Below are 18,200 nucleotides of genomic sequence, written 5' to 3' on the forward strand. Positions count from 1 at the left end.
GGAGTGGAGGGGAGGGGGAGGAGTGGAGGGGAGGGGGAGAAGGGGAGTGGAGGGGAGGGGGAGGAGGGGAGGGGAGGGGGAGAAGGGGGGAGGGAGAGAAAGGGAGGGGAGGGAAGCGAAAGGGAGGGCAAAGGATGACGGAGGGGAGGGAAAGGAAAAGGAAAGGAAAGGAAAGAAAAACTTAGCTAATGCTGAAATGATGAAATGAAACAAGGTATAAGTGCTCAGCATGGGACTGGCACAGGTTAGGTGTTAACTATATGTTAGCTGAATGTAAGGAATTAAATAGAGGAGGATGGAGTTTGTGGGGAGTACATCTTGATGAGTTTTGTGTTCAGAGGAACTGGTTGTTTAGATAAGTTTTCTTTTGTCTAGAGGAACTGGTTGTTTGACCTAATGTTAGCAGTCTCCCAGTCCAGCAGTTTCTAAACTTTGCTGCAAATTGGAATCACCTGTGAGGTCTCTAATGACGACAGATGCTTCTGGGTTTCACCCCCAGACATTCTCATTTAACAGGTATGGGGTCTGACCTGGGCATCGGGATTTTTAAAGGATCCTACAGTAGGCAGAATAATGGCCTCCCAAGGAATAATGGTCTCCCACTTCCTAATCCTGGAGCCTGTAAATATGTTAAGTTACATGGCAAAGTGAAGTTACAGAAATCGATGGAACTAAAGTTGCTAATCAGTTGACCTTAAAACAAGGGAGAGGCGCCTGGATTATCCAGGTGAGCACACTGTAATCAAGGGTCTTTTAATTGAGGAAGAGGGAGGCAGAAATGTCTATGTGAAAGTAATGTGACTTGAGAAAGACTTATCAGCTACTGCTAGCTTTGAAGAAGAAAGAGGTCTATGAGGCAATTAATGCAGGTGGCCTTTAGAAGCTGGGGAAGGCACGAAAATGGATTCTCCCTCAGAGCCTGTAGAGAAGAAGGCAACCTGCTAACACCTTGACTTTAGCACAGCGAGACCCGTGTCAGAATTCTGACCTCCAGAACTACACGATGGTACATTTGTGTTGTTTTAAGCTGCCAGGTTTGAGATGATTTGTTACTGCTACAACAAGAAACTAATATAGCTCCCTAGGCTATTCGAATGTGTCACAAGTTTGGGAACCGCTGTTTTAAGCGGTAAGACTGCCCTTTGCCAAGTTGGTCCTCCACCTGGAAAGAAAGAATGATTTACTGCACAAACAAGACTATCTCCTTACCTGGGACATTACGCCCACTGAGGGCCAGCTGCCCTGCACTGTTACTTCCCCAGCCAAACGAAGTCCCACAGAGAGATAGGGCAAAGCTGTGAGCCCCTCCGGCAGCCACCTGAGCCAGTGGGATCCCCTCCAGGGACCTCACCCTCTGCGGGCTGGCTTGGGAGGGGAACTCCTTCCCTAAGCCAAGCTGCCCGTGGCTGTTCTTTCCCCATGAAAACACTTGGCTATCTACAAAAACAAAGACGAGAAATTAAGAATTTTACACATATTAGAATACCAAATTCAAATAGAAACTACTAATTCTACAAATCTTTTTTGTGGCTTTAATGAGGTATAATTGACAATAAAAATTTCATATATTTAAGGTATACAATATGATGAGCTGAAATACATATACGTTGTTAAATGATTGTTGCAATTAGCTAATTAACATATCCATCACCTCACATAGTTACCTTCGTGTGTGTTGTGGTGAGAATACTTAAGATCCACCCTCTCAGCAAACTTCAAGTATACAATGCACTATTATTAACTATATAGTCACATGGCTGTACATTAAAAACTTACTCACCTTATAACTGAAAGTTTATACCCTTTGACCCACATCTTCCGATTTCCCCCAAACCCCCAGCCCCTGGCAACTACCTTTCCACTCTCTGTTTTTATTGAGTTTGACTTTCTTTTCTTTTTTTTTTTTGAGACAGAGTTTCGTTCTGTCATCCAGACTGGAGTGCAGTGGTGCGATCTTGGCTCACTGCAAACTCCACCTCCTGGTTTCAAGCGATTCTCCTGCCTCAGGCTCCTGAGTAGCTGGGATTACAAACGCGTGCCACCACGCCCTGCTAATTTTTGTGCTTTTTTAGTAGAAATGGGGTTTCACCATGTTGGCCAGGTTGATCTCGAACTCCTGACCTCAGGTGATCCACCCGCCTCAGCCTTCCAAAGTGCTGGGATTACAGGCATGAGCCACTGTGCCTGGCTGAGTTTGGCTGTCTTAGATACCACATCTAAGTGAGACCATGAGGTATTTGTCTTTCTGTGTCTGGCTTATTTCACTTTGCATGATGTCCTCCAAGTTGCAAATGGTAGGATTTCCTTCTATTTCTATTCTACTTCTATTTAATTTTACAAATCTTTAAAAGGTAAAACAGAGATAAAGAAAAAAATGAGATTAAAGTATCCCAACTAAAGGCAAGCGGGGCGGTCCAGGTCACCTTCAAAAGTCCCTTCAAACAATGTCCACTCTTCTCCCTCCAGTTAAGGGCAACTGTGTTCTTTCAGCTGCTCAGGCCAAAAATCTTAGAGTCATCCTTAACTCCTCTCTTTTACACCCTTCAACCCAGCAAATTCAAAACTTCTACCTTCAAAATCTATCCAGAATCTAACCATTTCTCACCTCTCCACTGCTAGTCACCAACATTTCTCTCCTGAAAAATGACAATAGCACCTCACTGATCTCCCTGAGGCAACCTTTGCCCCCATCAGTTTGTTCTCCAAAGAGTAGCCAGAGTGATCCTTTTAAAAATGTAATTCCAATTGAATACTTCAGGAGCTTGCTATCTCACTCAATGACGGACCAACTCCCATCACAGACCCCACATCACCAGTCTGGCCCACTCCCACTTCCCAGACTTCATCTTCCCCTGCTCACTCCTCTCAAGACCCTTTGCTATTCCTGGAGTACACTTCTGAGCATGCCCCAACCCCATGGCCTTTGTGTCTGGGTAATTCTTTCATGGTTAGCATCCTATCTCTCCCTCCCTTTTCATTTGGTTTCTGCTCACACATCACCTTTTAAGAGATATCTTCCCTGACCGCCTCATAAACTAGAAAGACTCCTTTCCTCCACCCAGGTACTCACTCTCTGTCCCCTTACTCTTGAAGGGGTACCAAACCAATATATCTCATCCCACTTCTTTAACATGTTTCAAGATGGCTATTCAGTAGGGCTGGAAGTACAAGCATAGCTAAAAAGCTGTCTTTTGTGTGGGAGATTTGCACCTGTACAGAAAATCTGCATTGATGCAGGCAGGCTTTCTCTGAGGCCCTCCCGTGTCTGATCTAGGAAAGATTAACTGAGAGTCCCACACCTCTAAAGGTCTGGAAGAAACATTCACCATCTGTTCTGTTTGAGGGCTGCTACCTGTAAGGCTTCATCTACACAACAGGACCACCTCTGCCTCAAGATGATATGTAAGTTTCTCTACCCCATTGGGGCATTGGGGTAATTGCTCTATGGCTCTCCCCTATGCATATTAATAAATTAATATGCCTTTTCTCCTATTAATCTGCCTTTTTTTTTTTTAGACGAGTCTCACTCTGTCACCCAGGCTGGAGTGCAATGGCACAATCTCGGCTCACTGCAACCTCTGCCTCCCAGGATCAAGTGATTCTCCTGCCTCAGCCTCCCGAGTAGCTGGGATTGCAGGTACCTGCCACCATGCCCGGCTAATTTTTGTATTTTTAGTAGAGACGGGGTTTCGTCATGTTGGCCAGGCTGATCTTGAACTCCTGACCTCGGTGATCCACCCACCTCAGCCTCCTAAAGTCCTGGGATTACAGGCATGAGCCACCATGCCCAGACTGTATTTTTAGTAGAGACAGGGTTTCACCATGTTGGCTAGGCTGGTCTCGAACTCCTGGCCTCAAGTGATCCCCTTCCAGAGTGCTGGGATTACAGGCGTGAGCCACGGCACCCAGCCAGAAAAAAAAATCTAATCTAAGCTTATCTAATGCCTAAGTATATACCTAGTAAAATGCTAACACATCTCAGAGATTTTTTAATAAGTTATTACATCTTTAATTTTTTAACTCTTCTAAAGTTAATTTCTAACACTAAAAATAATTTTGAGGGCATAATGCAAAGCGTTGAACTCTCACGAAAGTCTATGAGAGCTCACCTTTCACCACAGCAAATGCATTGAATGCCTGGGCTCTGCCCAGCCTTTACAGTTCAGACCAATGCAAAGGCAAGTCAGTATCCCAAGGAAAGAATTCACACCATGTCCATAATTAAGAAGGAGAGTGAGGAAGGAAAAGAAGCTCCTATTTATGGTGGCTCTGCTATATGCTAAGGACTGTACAAGGTATACAGTGTACCTTCTCTCACTCAATCTTCTAAATAACCTGCAAGTTGGGTATCAATATTCCTACAAATGAGAAAATTGAGACTCAGCCAAGTTAAATAACTTGCCCACGATCAAAGAGCTAGAAATGACAGGTAGAAGGAATCACACAATGGCCATGGGATATGCCCTGGACTTGTAGTCAGTGCAGTGCAGTAAGTAAGCACTTAGGGTTGAGACCTAAACACTATAGGTTCAAATCCTGACTATTCTGTTTCTTAGTGTGTAACTTTGGGTAAATAATTTAAAGTCTCTGAACTCATTTTTTTCCATTTCTGAAATGAGGATATAAATCATACCCTGCTCCTGTTTTTGTTTGTTTTTCTTTTTTAGAAACAGTCTTACTCTGTCGCCCAGCCTAGAATACAGTGGCACAGTCATAGCTCACTGCAGCTTCAAACTCCTGAGCTCAAGCACTCCTCCCACTTCAGCCCCCTGATTAGTTGGAACTACAGGTGCATACCACCATGCCCAGCTAATTTTTCAAATTTTTGTAGAGACAGGACCTCACTATGTTGGCCGGGCTGGTTTCAAACTCCTGGCCTCAAGTGATCCACCTGCTTCAGCCTCCCTAAGTGCTAGAAATACAGGTGTGAGCCACTATGCCTGGCCCAGTTCCTGTATTTGTAAGGTAATTATGTGAAAAAACACACATAAAGCATTTAACATGGCAGCTGGCACATAGAAGGTGACCAATAAATGTTAGCTGTCCACAGACGATGGCACAGTTGCAATGACACATAAGACATCACCTGAGGAACATACAAATGTTACAGTCCTTTGAAGGGGGTCGGGATATGCCACATCAAAATATGCTACTTTGGCATAAGGATTGTTTTGAGTTCAAGGCAATTGAGAGTTAAGAGATGCAGGAAGAGGTTTCTGCCCTTCTGTTATCTGCCTAAAAGCAAGGCTTAAGTTTCCCTTTGTGGAGTTATCTCCACTCTACCGTACCAGGGAGAGAAGAGTAACTTTTATCACTGAAGAAGATGAAGCAGCACTGAGATGAATCTGCATAAACAAATCTTACTAAAATATCCCGTATCTTCCATTGGTTTCCCTATATATTTCCTAGTCACTTTCCCACAATTTATTATCCCTTGAAGCCCAAACTCCCTTTTCTTTGTTAAAACAGTAAGTTCCTGAGTCTAACCACTACTTTTAGTTTCACTTATTTTCTGTGAATTCTTGTGCACAAAAATATTAATAAAAATTGGGGACTGGGCACAGTGGCTCACGCCTGTAATCCCAGCACTTCAGAAGGCCAAGGCGGGTGGATCACTTGAGGTTAGGGGTTCGAGACCAGCCTGGCCAACATAGTGAAACCTTGTCTATACTAAAAATACAAAAATTAGCCAGGCATGGTGGTGCACACCTGTGATCCCAGCTACTTGGGAGGCTGAGGCAGGAGAATCGCTTGAACCCAGGAGGTGGAGGTTGCAGTGAGCTGAGATCGTGCCACTGAGCTCCAGCCTGGGTGACAGAGCAAGACTCCATCTCAAAAAAGAAAAAAAAAAAAAAAGAAAAGAAAAAAAGAAAAATTGGGTGCCTTTTCTCTTTTAATCTGTCTTCTGTTAATTTAATTTGCAGGTTGCCAAAGACTATGCATGAGGGTAGAGGAATAATTTTTCCTCCTTCAAACTCTCCATTGAGAAATTTGGATTGAGGGTGGACAAAGGAGGATGGAGGTTGGTAGAAAAAGTGTAGATGTACAATTGTTTTGTGTCAATAAAGATAAATAAGTAAAAATTTTAAAAAAGAAAAACTATAGAGTCATGATTTTGACACCTTGACTTCTCTTTCTTTGATCTAAGTGAAATAGACAAATAAGTCTGCCAGTGTGGACAAGCCATTCAGCATAAACAGCAAAGGGCTGGAAATAAAGCCACTACTAAGCTCTGAGAGAGTTGACAAGTTAGATCAAATAACCAGAGACAGCCCCTTATGGCACTATGAATTAGGCACTGTTTAGAGTATAATTAGGACCAAGAAATTTGAGAAAAAAAATAAAAACAATATATCTTATGAAACCTGGAGAATGAAAAACTTCTAAATGAACCCCAGTGCATTAAAAATCAACAGCTATAATTCCTATTCAAAAAATTACTTCCTACTCACACTCAGATCCAAAAAGTGTTTCTTACCTTTTGATAATGCCAGGGAGTGGTAGTGTCCACAGGAAACTTGTATAATTTTTATACCATTCAGAGTCGTTATTTTCCTATAATACAAATAATACAAAATTGATTAATCCTTATTTAGAGTGAGTTGTCCAGTGGACTACAGATATTTAAAGTAACACATCTGGTCCAGGAAAACCATTTTATTTTGTTGTATTTCTGTAGTACCTTTATTCCAAAGCCCTCAAACTGTTTTTAACATGACATCAACATGTACAAAGGTATAGGACAGAATCCAAAACAGTATATAATGCAAAAGCCATTGTTATTGGACTTTAATGCAGTATCTAATATACTAATTTTATTCTACACTTATTAGCCTAAAAGAAAAATAAATTTTTTCTACATATATAGTATAGGGCCTTAGAATTTATAGAACACCAACATCTTCATCATCTAATTTAAGCCCTAGTTTAATAAATCATTAGGTTAAATCATACAAAATTGCCACCATTTTTGTGGATCAAAACCAGATAACTATGAGCAATTTCCTTTTTTTTTTTTCACAGATGGAATCTTGCTCTGTCACCCAGGCTGGAGGGCAGTGGTGCGATCTTGGCTCACTATAACCTCCACCTCCCAGGTTCAAGTAATTCTACTGCCTCAGCCTCCCAAGTGGCTGGGATTACAGGCATGCACCATGAAGTCTGGCTATTTTTTTTGTATTTTTAGTATAGACAAGGTTTCACCATGTTGGCCAGGCTGGTCTCGAAATCCTGATTTCAGGTGATCTGCCCGCCTCAGCCTGCCAAAGTGCTGGGATTACAGGCGTGAGCCACTGCGCCTGGCCACTATTGGCAATTTCATAAGGTGAATCTAATGGAACTCAAAGAGGTCAAATAGGTATGACGTTGTAGAACCAGACTCAAATTCTGGTCTTTTCATTCCAAGTTCAATGCTCATTCTCCCAAGTCACATTGATCTCTTCTAGAATTTAATGACCAGAAGAGGTAACAAGAGGTCACTTCCTAACATTAAAAAGCATGCGTTTGAAAACCCCCAAGTATGTAATTCATAAACACACAATCCAGAGCCAACTACTGGTCATATCTGTCCTGGGAAGCTGTTTGTGAGGAAATGTGATATTTCCTTCCACTTTACTAAGTAAAATGTTAGGGCCCAGTGGTTTATGACAAGCCAAAATGTTATGTTGAGAAAAAAACTTCTCCTCTTCCACCTTTGGTCCAATATTTGGGAGCTTGCAAATTAACTGACAATAGATTAACAAGAGAAAAGACAAAGGTTATTTACAAGTGTGCTCGCTATTACAGAATATCCCGAAGTAAAGTTTTATATATGTCAACTTAATAAAAGGTGGGGTTTTGGGACTTCAGTGGGAAAGTAGAGAAGGTTCTATTGGGCTTTTTGATGGTAATGGTAATGGGTGGTCTATCTTAATGACAACTGAATTCCCAGGAAACTCTCACTCAAGGAAGTTACTGGGAACTGCATTTTCAGGAGGCTCTGTTTTAGTGTGATAAAGGAAGTTCAGGTAAGATTTATATCTGTATCTTTTGCAGCTCAAGTGTTTCTCCTTTACAGTAGTCTTTATACCCACTCTGGAGGTCTAAGTGGGCCCCCACAGTTATATTCCAAGAGATAAGATTAAGATCAAAGGGTCACATCTCATTTCACTCTGCTCTAATTAAATAATAATTGGTGTTGTAGGTTTTTTCCTGCCTTCTTCCCTCACTACACTGTAGTCCTTCAGGTTAGGAACTGTGTTTGTCATAGTCTTTTTTTTTTTTTTTTTGAGACTGAGTCTCCCTCTGTTGCCCAGACTGGAGTGCAGTGGCGCTGTCTCAGCACCACTGCAACCTCTGCCTCCCAGGTTCAAGCGATTCTCCCACTTCAGACTCCTGAGTAGTTGGGATTGCAGGTGACTGCCACCATGCCCGGCTAATTTTCTTGTATTTTTTGTAGAGAGGGGCTTTTGCCATGTTGACCAGGCTGGTTTCAAATTCCTGACCTCAAGTGATCTGCCCACCTTAGCCTTCCAAAGTGTTGGGATTACAGACGTGAACCACTGCAGCTGGCCTGTCATAGTCATCTTTGTATCCTGGCATCTTGCACAGTGCCTGGCACATGGTACTAAATATATTGAATAAATGAAGGAGTGGATTGAAATACTTACTTAGGTGTGAAACTTATTTCCTTGAGCTCTCCAATCCCCAGCTGCCCTTCAGAACCAGCTCCCCATGCGAAGACCCTTCCTTTGTGACACACAGCCAGGGAGTGCTCCTTCCCGCAGCTCACAAGATCAACATTTAGAGTTTCCAATGCCTGAATTGGTTCTTTGGGAAACAAAACACCCCGCAACCACCACCACAGATTATTAATTTAACACAAGTTTAAGACAGCACTTTTCTTCAAAAAGAAGGATCATCCAGATTTCTTGTCTCCTCCAATGGTCTTTTAAATCAAGACCTTAAGTCCATTCTAAATGTCTGAAGGAAGTAAATTCAATGTGTGTTACCCTGTCTTTATAGGATACAGCTCTGTTAAAATAATCAACTGGGAGACTATTAGGTTGAGATGGCTCCAGCACCTTGAGTTCCTACCTAAGCAAACCAAAACCCAACTCAGAGTGATTGATCATAGCCTAGGAAAATGAAACTTAAGGTTAACCAATCAGAAACCACCAACTAACATCTAGCTAGAGACTTTACCAACCAGAAACTGCTGACTACCTCAAACAACGGACTTTCCACTTTAACCAATCAAATATTTTCTTTGTCTTGCTTCCTGGAACACATTATCAAAGGTTCCCCCTGGCATCTCCTTGCACGTCCCTTAGTGGAGCCCAACTGCTTGAGGTCTGGTGCTGCTCAATTCATGAACTGCTGAATGTTCAAATTGACTCTTAAAAACATTTAATTACCCAAGTCTATCTTTTAATGGCTGTTATTTAAAGGAGTAGGCATCATGGAGGGGGGAACTTCTAGGGACTATGACACATGACCAAATGTTTCTCTAGCAAAACCTAGCAAAATAAAGGGACCCAGAAAAAAGTTGGGATCTCCTCCATTTTGCTATTCTGTCTTCCCACCCTAAACACTGAAAGCAGTGAATCCCTTGCTCAGAAGGAAACTGGAAGGGAGTCTACCTCATGAGTGTGAGAGGCAGGTGCTGGATCCTCTTACAATGAAAAGTGAAAAATATGCCCCTATGGAGGCCCTAAATATGCCCACAGATGAAAACCGGATCATTTTTCCCTACAAGCCAATCTAAACTGCTTTCCCAAGGTGTTTGTCTCTGAATTATTAGAGGTTTGGAGTTGAGAACATCATACCAGTAAAGTTTTTGTAACATGGAAGATTTTGTTTTTCCTTTTATCTTTGTCATCTTATCTTTTTCAACTATTTACTGTCAATTTATGCAAGGCTAAAATTTCCCAAAGATTCATGCACTCACAAAGATAGAAATTGGCACCATTATTCTGGAGAACGATTTGGCTTTAAGTATCATGTTGCCCTTCATTTCCAAATGAAGGTGATAAGACCTGAAAACATGCTACTTTACCGTAAGAATTTGAGCTGAAGGCAATTGAGAATCAACAGATGCAGGAAGAGTTCTCTGCTCTCTTCTTATCTACCTAAAAGTAGGTCATAAATATCCTTTTGTGAGAAGCTTCCATCTCCTGCACCAAGAAGAGAAGGGTCGGCCAGGCACGATGGCTCATGCCTGTAATCCCAGCACTTTGGGAGGCCTAGGTGGGCAGATCATGAGGTCAGGAGTTTGAGACGAGCCTGGCCAACATGGTGAAACCCCGTCTCTACTAAAAATATAAAAATTAGCTGGGCGTGGTGGTGGGCGCCTGTAATCCCAGCTACTTGGGAGGCTGAGGCAAAAGAACCATTTGAACTCGGGAGGCAGAGGTTGCAGTGAGCCGAGATCGTGCCATTGCACTCCAGCCTGGTGACAGAGCGAAACTCCATCTCAAAAAAAAAAAAAAAGGGTCACCTAAGATGAAGACTTCGCACTAAGGTAAGCCTGCATAAACAAGTCTAATTGAAATAACCCTTATCTTCCATTAGATTTTCCCATATATTTTCTAGTCACTTTCCCTGGGTTCATCATCCTTTAAAGTCCAAACCCCCTTTTCTTTGTTAAACATGGTACACAAGCTCCTAAATTGAAGCACTTGAGTTTCACTTCTATTCTGTAAATTCCCACGCATGTAAATTCCCCTATATGTAAAAGATTATATATATATATTTATTTTTTAAATGCCCCAGTGTATTTCTAAGGGAGATACAGGTGTCCGACCCACAAACCACGTTTGTAAGGTCAGGCTGCCTTCTCCAGGTAGAACGGCGCAGGCAAGGATTTGTCTGCAAGGCAAGCCGGAGGAGGGACCACATCTCTTTCCAGAGCAGCGCTGACCAGGTTAGTTTCGGCTCTCAGTTTCGCTTTGAACTTGAATTGGAAACCGAAACAAATCCGAGGGGTGTCGGGAAAACGAAACTGAGGAAATTGCTCTTCGGTAGCACAGGGCACCATTTTCCCGGTCCCTATGGCTCTTCGGGTCCCCAGGGATCCGAGGCTCCCAGCACCCCTCCCTGCCTGGCCCGCGGCGCCCAGCATCTGAGCCGCTCCCTGCACCTGGGCCCCCGCGCCCCTCACCCAGTCCCAGCGCTCCGCACCCGGTTCCCTGCGCCCGGTACCCAAGCCCCCGCGCCCATACGCTGGGGTCCCCACACCCCGCACTTGGGGCCCCGCGCTCACCTGGCAGCTCCCCGCGCGGCGCTCCCCTGCGGCCCAGCTGACCCCTGCTGTTGTCTCCGCACGAGAGGACCCTGTGGTTGGTCAGCAGCAGCAGAGAGTGGCGCTCCCCGCTGGCCGCCTGCAGTAGCTCAGCCCCGGGGCTGCCCTCCGTCCTCCGGCGCTGCAGCTCCCTGGAGTCGGCGCCCCAACAGAAGTACATCCCGCTTCTGCGCCCTGTCGCCTGCTCCGGATTCTGTCGGTCCTGCTGCGACAGGCTTCCAAACGCTGGTGACTGGGCGCTCGATAATTTCCTGAATATCAAGAGGCTCACCCTGTCCTCAACCCGCCCCAGGGGCGCAGCCCTGGCCCCACGTCAACTCTCGCTGCCTGAACTTTAAGTGCTGAAGAGCAGAGAGGGCGTCCCAGGGAATGAACCTGGGTTTATATCCTAAGCCATGTATGAGTCATGAATGCCACTTTGGGCAAGTTACCTAATAATTCCGTGCTTCAGCTATCGTATCTACGAAATATGGACAGCAATTCAGCAAATCTAATATGCTGGGATAATTTAATAGATACATAAAGTTTTAGAATAATACCTAGAGTGGTTAATAAAGCATCTGCGTGACCACCTCCTTCCAGACCTTTTTTGGCACTGAAAATACAAGTTTGTTTTTTGTTTGTTTGTTTGAGACGGAGTCTCGCTCTGTTGCCCAGGCTGAAGTGCAGTGGCACCATCTCGGCTCACTGCAACCTCCGCCTCACGGGTTCAAGCGGTTCTCTTGCCTCGGGCTCCCGAGTAGGTGGGATTACAGGCGTGTGCCACGATGACCAGCTAATTTTTGTATTTTTAGTAAGGACGGGGTTTCACCATGTTGGCCAGGCTGGTCTCGAACTCCTGACCTCCAGTGATCCACCCCCCCCCCACCCCCAGCTTTCCAAAGTGCAGGGATTACAGGTGTAAGCCTCCGCGCCGGGCCTGAAAATACAATTAGTGAAAGAAAAGATCCTCTTGATGCGTTTACATTCTCCTGAGGGAAAGAGAACATAAACAGATAAACACACAGTGTAATATCAAGGGGCAACGAAAAATACAACAGGCACAGGAGGCGGAAGGCACTGGTATTTGAGATGATATTAGGGAAGCTCTCTCTGATGAACCGATATTTGTACAGAGAGCTGAGGGGACATGGGAAATGAGGGAATGAGTCGTGATCACACCTAAGGGCAGAGGATGAAAATAAGCAGTTGGAAGGTTTTGAATAGAGAAGAGCCATGATCTGACTTTAGTTTTTAAAGATTCATCTGGCTGCTGTGTGAAAAATAATAGGACAAAAATGGAAGCAGAAAGCCAGTTAGCAGAGACTACTTCAGAGTCCGGGTCAGGTGATATCCTACAAGGGAACAGAGGAGAAGTTAATTAGATTCAAGACGTGTTTTGAAAGTAAGAGTCCACAGATTTGATGATGGATTAGAAATTGGGGGGAAAGAAGAAAAGGGATTAGGGATTACTCCAGGGTTGGCTTTAGGGGTTACTCCAAGGTAAACTCTACTGGACTGGGAAACCCTGAGGAAGGTGCAGGTTTAGAGCTGTGTGGGTCTGGAGTACAGATTGGTAATGATAACTGTGAGATGCTTGTGGGATTACAGGCCTCTGCCATCACACCCGTCTAATTTTTATATTTTTAGTAGAGACAGGGTTTTGCCATGTTGGCTAGGCTGGTCTTGAACTCCTGATCTCAGGTGATCCATTCGCCTCAGCCTCCCAAAGTGCTGGGATTACAGGTGTGAGCCACCACGCCCAGCCAGGGGTCTAGTTTCATTCTTCTGCACACAGAAGTTTTCCCAGCACCATTTATTGAAGAGACTATCCTTTCTCCATTATATATTTTTGGCATATTTGTCAAAAATGAGTTGGCTCTAAGTGTGTGGATTTATGTCGGAATTCTGTATTCTGTTCCATTGATCTGTGTGTCTGTTTTTATACTAATATGCTGATTTGGTTACTAGCTTTGTAGTACATTTTGAAGACAGGTAGGGTGATGCCTACAGCTTTGTTCTTATGCTTATTGCTTTGGCTATTAATGGTCTTCTATTTAAAAAAAAAAAAAAAGCAAACAAACTTTTATTTCCCTGAAAAAAGTCATTGGTATTTTGATGGGAACTGCATTAAATCTATAGATTGCTTTGGATAATATAGACATTTTAACAATATTGAATCTTCAAATCCATGAGCATTAAACATCTTTCTACTTTTTGTCTATCCTTCCTTCCTTCCTTCCTTCCTTCCTTCCTTCCTTCCTTCCTTCCTTCCTCCTTCCTTCCTTCCTTCCTTCCTTCCTTCCTTCCTTCCTTCCTTCCTCCCTTCTTTCCTTCCTTCCTTCCTCTCTTTCTTTCTTTCTCTCCCTTTCTCTCTTTGTCTCTTCCTCTCTTTCTTTCTCTCTTTCTTTCTTCTTTCTGACAGAGTCTCACTCTGTCACCAAGGCTGGAGCGCAGTGGCGCCATCTCGGCTTACCGCAACCTCCACCTCCTGGTTTCAAGAGATTCTCATGCCTCAGCCTCCCAAGTAGCTGAGATTACATGCGTGTGCCATCACGCCTGGCTAACTTTTGTATTTTTACTACAGACAGGGTTTCACCATGATGGTTAGGTTGGTCTCAAACTCCTAGCCTCAAGTGATCCACCTGCCTCAGCCTCCTAAAGTGCTGGGATTATAGGTTTGAACCACCATGCCCAGCCCCTCTTCAATTTCTTTAATCAGTGTTTTATAGTTTTCTTTGTATAGAACATTTTGGTTAAATTGTTTTCAAGTATTTTATATTCTTTGTAGCTATTGCAAATGGAATTGCTTTCTTGAATTCTTTTTTATATTGTTTGCTGTTGGTTTATATAAATGCTACTGGTTTTGTATGTTGATTTTTTATCATGTCACTTTAATAAACTTGTTTATCAGTTCTAACAGTTTTTTGGGTAGAGTATTTGGGTTTCCTAAATATAATATCATGTCATCTGTGAACAAGATGAATTTAACTTCTTTCTTTCCAATTTCGATGCTCTTTATTTCTTTCTTTTGCCTAATTGCTTTGGCCAGAACTTTCAGTATTGTGTTGAATAAAAATGGTGAAAGTGGGCCAGGCGCGGTGGCTCACACCTGTAATCTCAGCAATTTGGGAACCTGAGGTGGGTGGATCACCTGATGTCAGGAGTTTGAGACCAGCCTGGCCAACATGGTGAAACCCCGTCTCTACTCAAAATACAAAAATTACCCTGGTGTGGTGGCGCATGCCTGTATTCTCAACTACTCAGGAGGTTGAGGAAGGAGAATCCCTTGAACCTGGGAAGCAGAGGTTGCAACCTCTGCTTTCAGCGTGAGCTGAAATCACGCCACTGCACTCCATCCTGAGTGAGACCTTGTCTCAAAAAAACAAACAAACAAACAAAAAACAAAAAAGGTGAAAATGGGCATCCTTGTCTTATTTCAGATCTTAGAGGAAAGGTTTTCCATTTTTTTCAGTTCAGTATGATATTGGCTGTGGGTTTGTCATATATGGCTTTTATTATTTTGAAATATGTTCCTTCTATACCCAATTTTTTGATTTTTTTATCATAAAGGAATATTGAATTTTATCAAATGCTTTCTCAGCATCTATTGAAATGATCATATGGTTTTTGTTCCTGCTTCTGTTAATGTGATGTATCACATTTATTGATTTTTGTATGTTGAACCATCTTTGCTTCCCTGGGATGAATCCTACTCGATCACTGTGAATAATCTCTTTAATGTGTTGTTGAATTTGGTTTGCTTGTATTTTGTTGAGGATTTTTGTATCTATGTTTATCAGGGATATTGGCCTGTAGTTTTTGTTGTTGCGTCCTTGTCTGGTTTTGGTATCAGGGTAATGCTGGCCTAGTAAAATGAGTTTGAAAGTATTCTCTCCTTTTTCATTTTTTTTTTTTTTAACAGAGTTTGAGTAGGATTGGTGTTAGTTCTTCTTTAAGTGTTTGGTAGAATTTAGTAGTGAAGCCGTCAGGTCCTGGGCTGTTTGATGGGAGATTTTTTTTTATTATGGCTTTGATCTTGTTTCTTGTTACTGGTTTGTTGAAGTTTTCTACTTCTTCATAGTTCAGTCTTGGTAGGTTGCGTTTGTCCAGGAACTTACTCATTTTTTCTAGGTTTTCCAATTTGTTGGCATACAGTTGTTCATAATAGTCTCTAATGATTCTTTGTATTTCTGTGGTCTTAGAAATGTGTTTCCTTTTTCATTTCTGATTTTATTTATTTGGGTCCTCTCCCTTTTTTTCCTTAGTCTAGCTAAAGTTTTGTCAATTTTATCTTTTCAAGAAAACTTTTTGTTTTGTTGATCTTCTGTAATTTTTTAGTCTCAATTTCATTTATTTCTGCTCTGATATTTATTCTTTCATTTCTGCTACTAATGTTGGGTTTGGTTTGTTCTTGTTTTTCTGGTCTCTTGGGGTACATTGTTAGCTTGTTTATTTGATGTCTTTTTAGTTTTTTGGTATAAACCTCTCTCTTAGTACTGCTTTTGCCATATCACATAGACTTTGGTATGTTGTATTTCCATTTTCATTTGTTTTAAGAAATTTTTAAATTTCCTTCTTAATTTCTTCATTGACCCATTGGTCATACAGGAGCATGTTGTGTTTCCATGTGTTTGTGCAGTTTCTGAGTTTCTTGTTATTGATTTCTAGTTTTATTCCACTGTGATCAGAAAAGACACTTGATATGATTTTTGCTTTTTAAAATTTGTTGAGTCTTGTTTTGTAGCCTAAGATATGGTCGACCTTGGAGAATGTTCCATACGCTCAGACTGTAAGAGTTTGATATTATCAATATAAGACACTGAAACCTCATATTGTTATTTCTTAAAAGAAAATCTACTAAATAACTAAAATGTAAGCGCATTGTACTCATTTTGTATTCCCAGCACCTAGCACAGTGTCTGCCAAGTTTAAAAAAAACTGAATAAATGTTAATGAGATAAGTGAATAAAATGTATATTAAAGAGATTGAGCACATCCTCTCTTTTAAGAAAGATAATTTTCACTTAATTTGTGTTCACGCACTTCGAAACAGAAGATCCGATATTTTGAGTACTTACCATGTGTTGATTATTTTATATAAAATATCTAATTTTTTCATCACCTTTTCTTAGTTAAGATTCTCCAGCCTGGCCAATATGGCAAAACCCCATCTCTACTAAAATACAAAAATTAACCAGGTGTGTTGGAGGGCGCCTGTAATCCCAGCTACTCGACTTGGGAGGCTGAGGTATGAGAATCACTTGAATCTGGGAGGCGGAGGTTGCAGTCAGCTGAGATGATGTCATTGCATTACAACCTGGGTGACAGAGTGAGACTCTGCCTCAAAAAAAAAAAAAAAAAAAAAGATTCTTTTGGTTGCAGGTGACAGAAAATATAACCCAAGCTCACTTAAGCAAAAGGGAAATTTACTTGTAAATTGCATTACTATTTTTCAAAAAACTTTACTGCCCCTCTCTACCCTGTGACATCAGTCTTGAGCATGTGATTTGTTCTGGCCAATTATATGCAAGTGGGAAGCAACTTCAGGTGGATAGTTTAGAGTGAGCACTTCTTTTCTTACTTTTCTTTCCCTCTATTAACAACAGGTGATTTTCTAAGGAGAGATTGCTCTATTTTACTGACTCCCAGATTAAAAAACAACAATCAAGCAGAGCTGCAGGTAGCCCATGTAGCATCAGCAAGAGATAATTTTTGTTGTTGTAAGCACGTGAGCATTTAGGAGGTATTTATGATTACAGCATAACTGTTTATTATTAAAGTCAAGTAACTGAAAAATCCACCAGAATGGCTGATTACAGGCACTACTGTAAACAAGGACTTAACCAATGTCCTTAATGACTCCATTTCTCTGTCTCTTCACTCTGCCTCTTGCTATGAGTGCTTCATCTTCAGGCTCCATGCAGTCTGTCTTGCCATTCCAGGAGCTCCTCTGAGATTGCAAGAGGGTTACAGCAGCTCTAAACTTTATATATATCCAGCTCTCAGCTTCACAGCCTGTGTACAGAAAAAATCTGCTCCAAACAAAAGTCTTCGCCCGATTTGGGTCCTATGTCTACCCCTGAGGCAATCACTGTGGAAGCCAATGGGGTAGTCAGTCTACCTTGTGGATCAGGATGGAATCTCATCCATGCACTTTCTGAGCGGAGTAGGCAGATCCCAGATGAAAGGCATGTTGCTGGAAGAAAGCAGAGACAGATGCTAAGGAGTTAAGCAACACGACTTTCTATATCAATCATGCAAAATAAGTATTATTATTATTATTCTCATTTTTGTGGGTAAGGAATTAAGGCTCAGAGAGTTTGGGTAACTTGCTTGAAGTTACATGATGTGTATAAATGGCAGGGTTTTTTTTTTTTTTTAGATAGAGTCTCACTCTATCACTCACCCAGGCTGGAGTGCAGTGGCGTGATCTCAGCTCACTGCAACTTCTGCCTTCCAGGTTCAAGCGATTCTCCTGCCTCAGCCTCCCAAGTAGCTGGAATTACAGGCATATGCCACGACGCCCAGCTAATTTTTGTATTTTTAGTAGAGATAGGGTTTCACCATGTTGGCCAGGCTGGTCTTGAACTCCTGACCTCAAGTGATCCACCTGCCTCAGCCTCCCAAAGTGTTGGGATTACAAGTGTGAGCCACTGCACTGGCCTAAATGGTAGGATTTTAACACTGATCCATTGGACTAGAAAGCCTGTTTAATTTTTACTAAAAGAGTCGTAGAACACTCTTTATTCCCTGATCTTTCCTGTCATGCCCCCTAGTGGCACTTCCTTAAAACCATTCCAGCTAAAAACCTCCAATTCATCTTACATTTTCTTGCCACTGAGAAACTCTCAGGCCAGGTGCGGTGGCTCATGCCAGTAATCCCCAAAATTTGGGAAGTCAAAGGGGAGGATAGCTGGAGCCCAGGAGTTCAAGACCA

The 18,200-nt window shown here is 42.3% G+C and overlaps 1 protein-coding gene across 1 annotated transcript in view; it reads right to left on the bottom strand.

The window, feature by feature from the left end:
- The window catches only part of HERC6 (HECT and RLD domain containing E3 ubiquitin protein ligase family member 6), a 71,343-nt gene extending 59,736 nt beyond the window's left edge, over window positions 1–11,607 (bottom strand). Inside the window, exons 1-4 of the mRNA XM_058435717.1 lie at window positions 11,243–11,607; window positions 8,649–8,808; window positions 6,479–6,555; window positions 1,210–1,437 (exon numbers count right to left, since the gene is read on the bottom strand). Coding sequence (XP_058291700.1) covers window positions 1,210–1,437; window positions 6,479–6,555; window positions 8,649–8,808; window positions 11,243–11,441 — 664 coding nt within the window. The 5' untranslated portion in view covers window positions 11,442–11,607. The remainder of the gene's footprint in view (window positions 1–1,209; window positions 1,438–6,478; window positions 6,556–8,648; window positions 8,809–11,242) is intronic.
- Between the last annotated feature and the right edge of the window lie 6,593 nt (window positions 11,608–18,200).

This window comes from Hylobates moloch, unplaced genomic scaffold (genome assembly GCF_009828535.3).
Source record: "Hylobates moloch isolate HMO894 unplaced genomic scaffold, HMol_V3 SCAFFOLD_2, whole genome shotgun sequence".
Classification (NCBI taxonomy): domain Eukaryota; kingdom Metazoa; phylum Chordata; class Mammalia; order Primates; family Hylobatidae; genus Hylobates; species Hylobates moloch.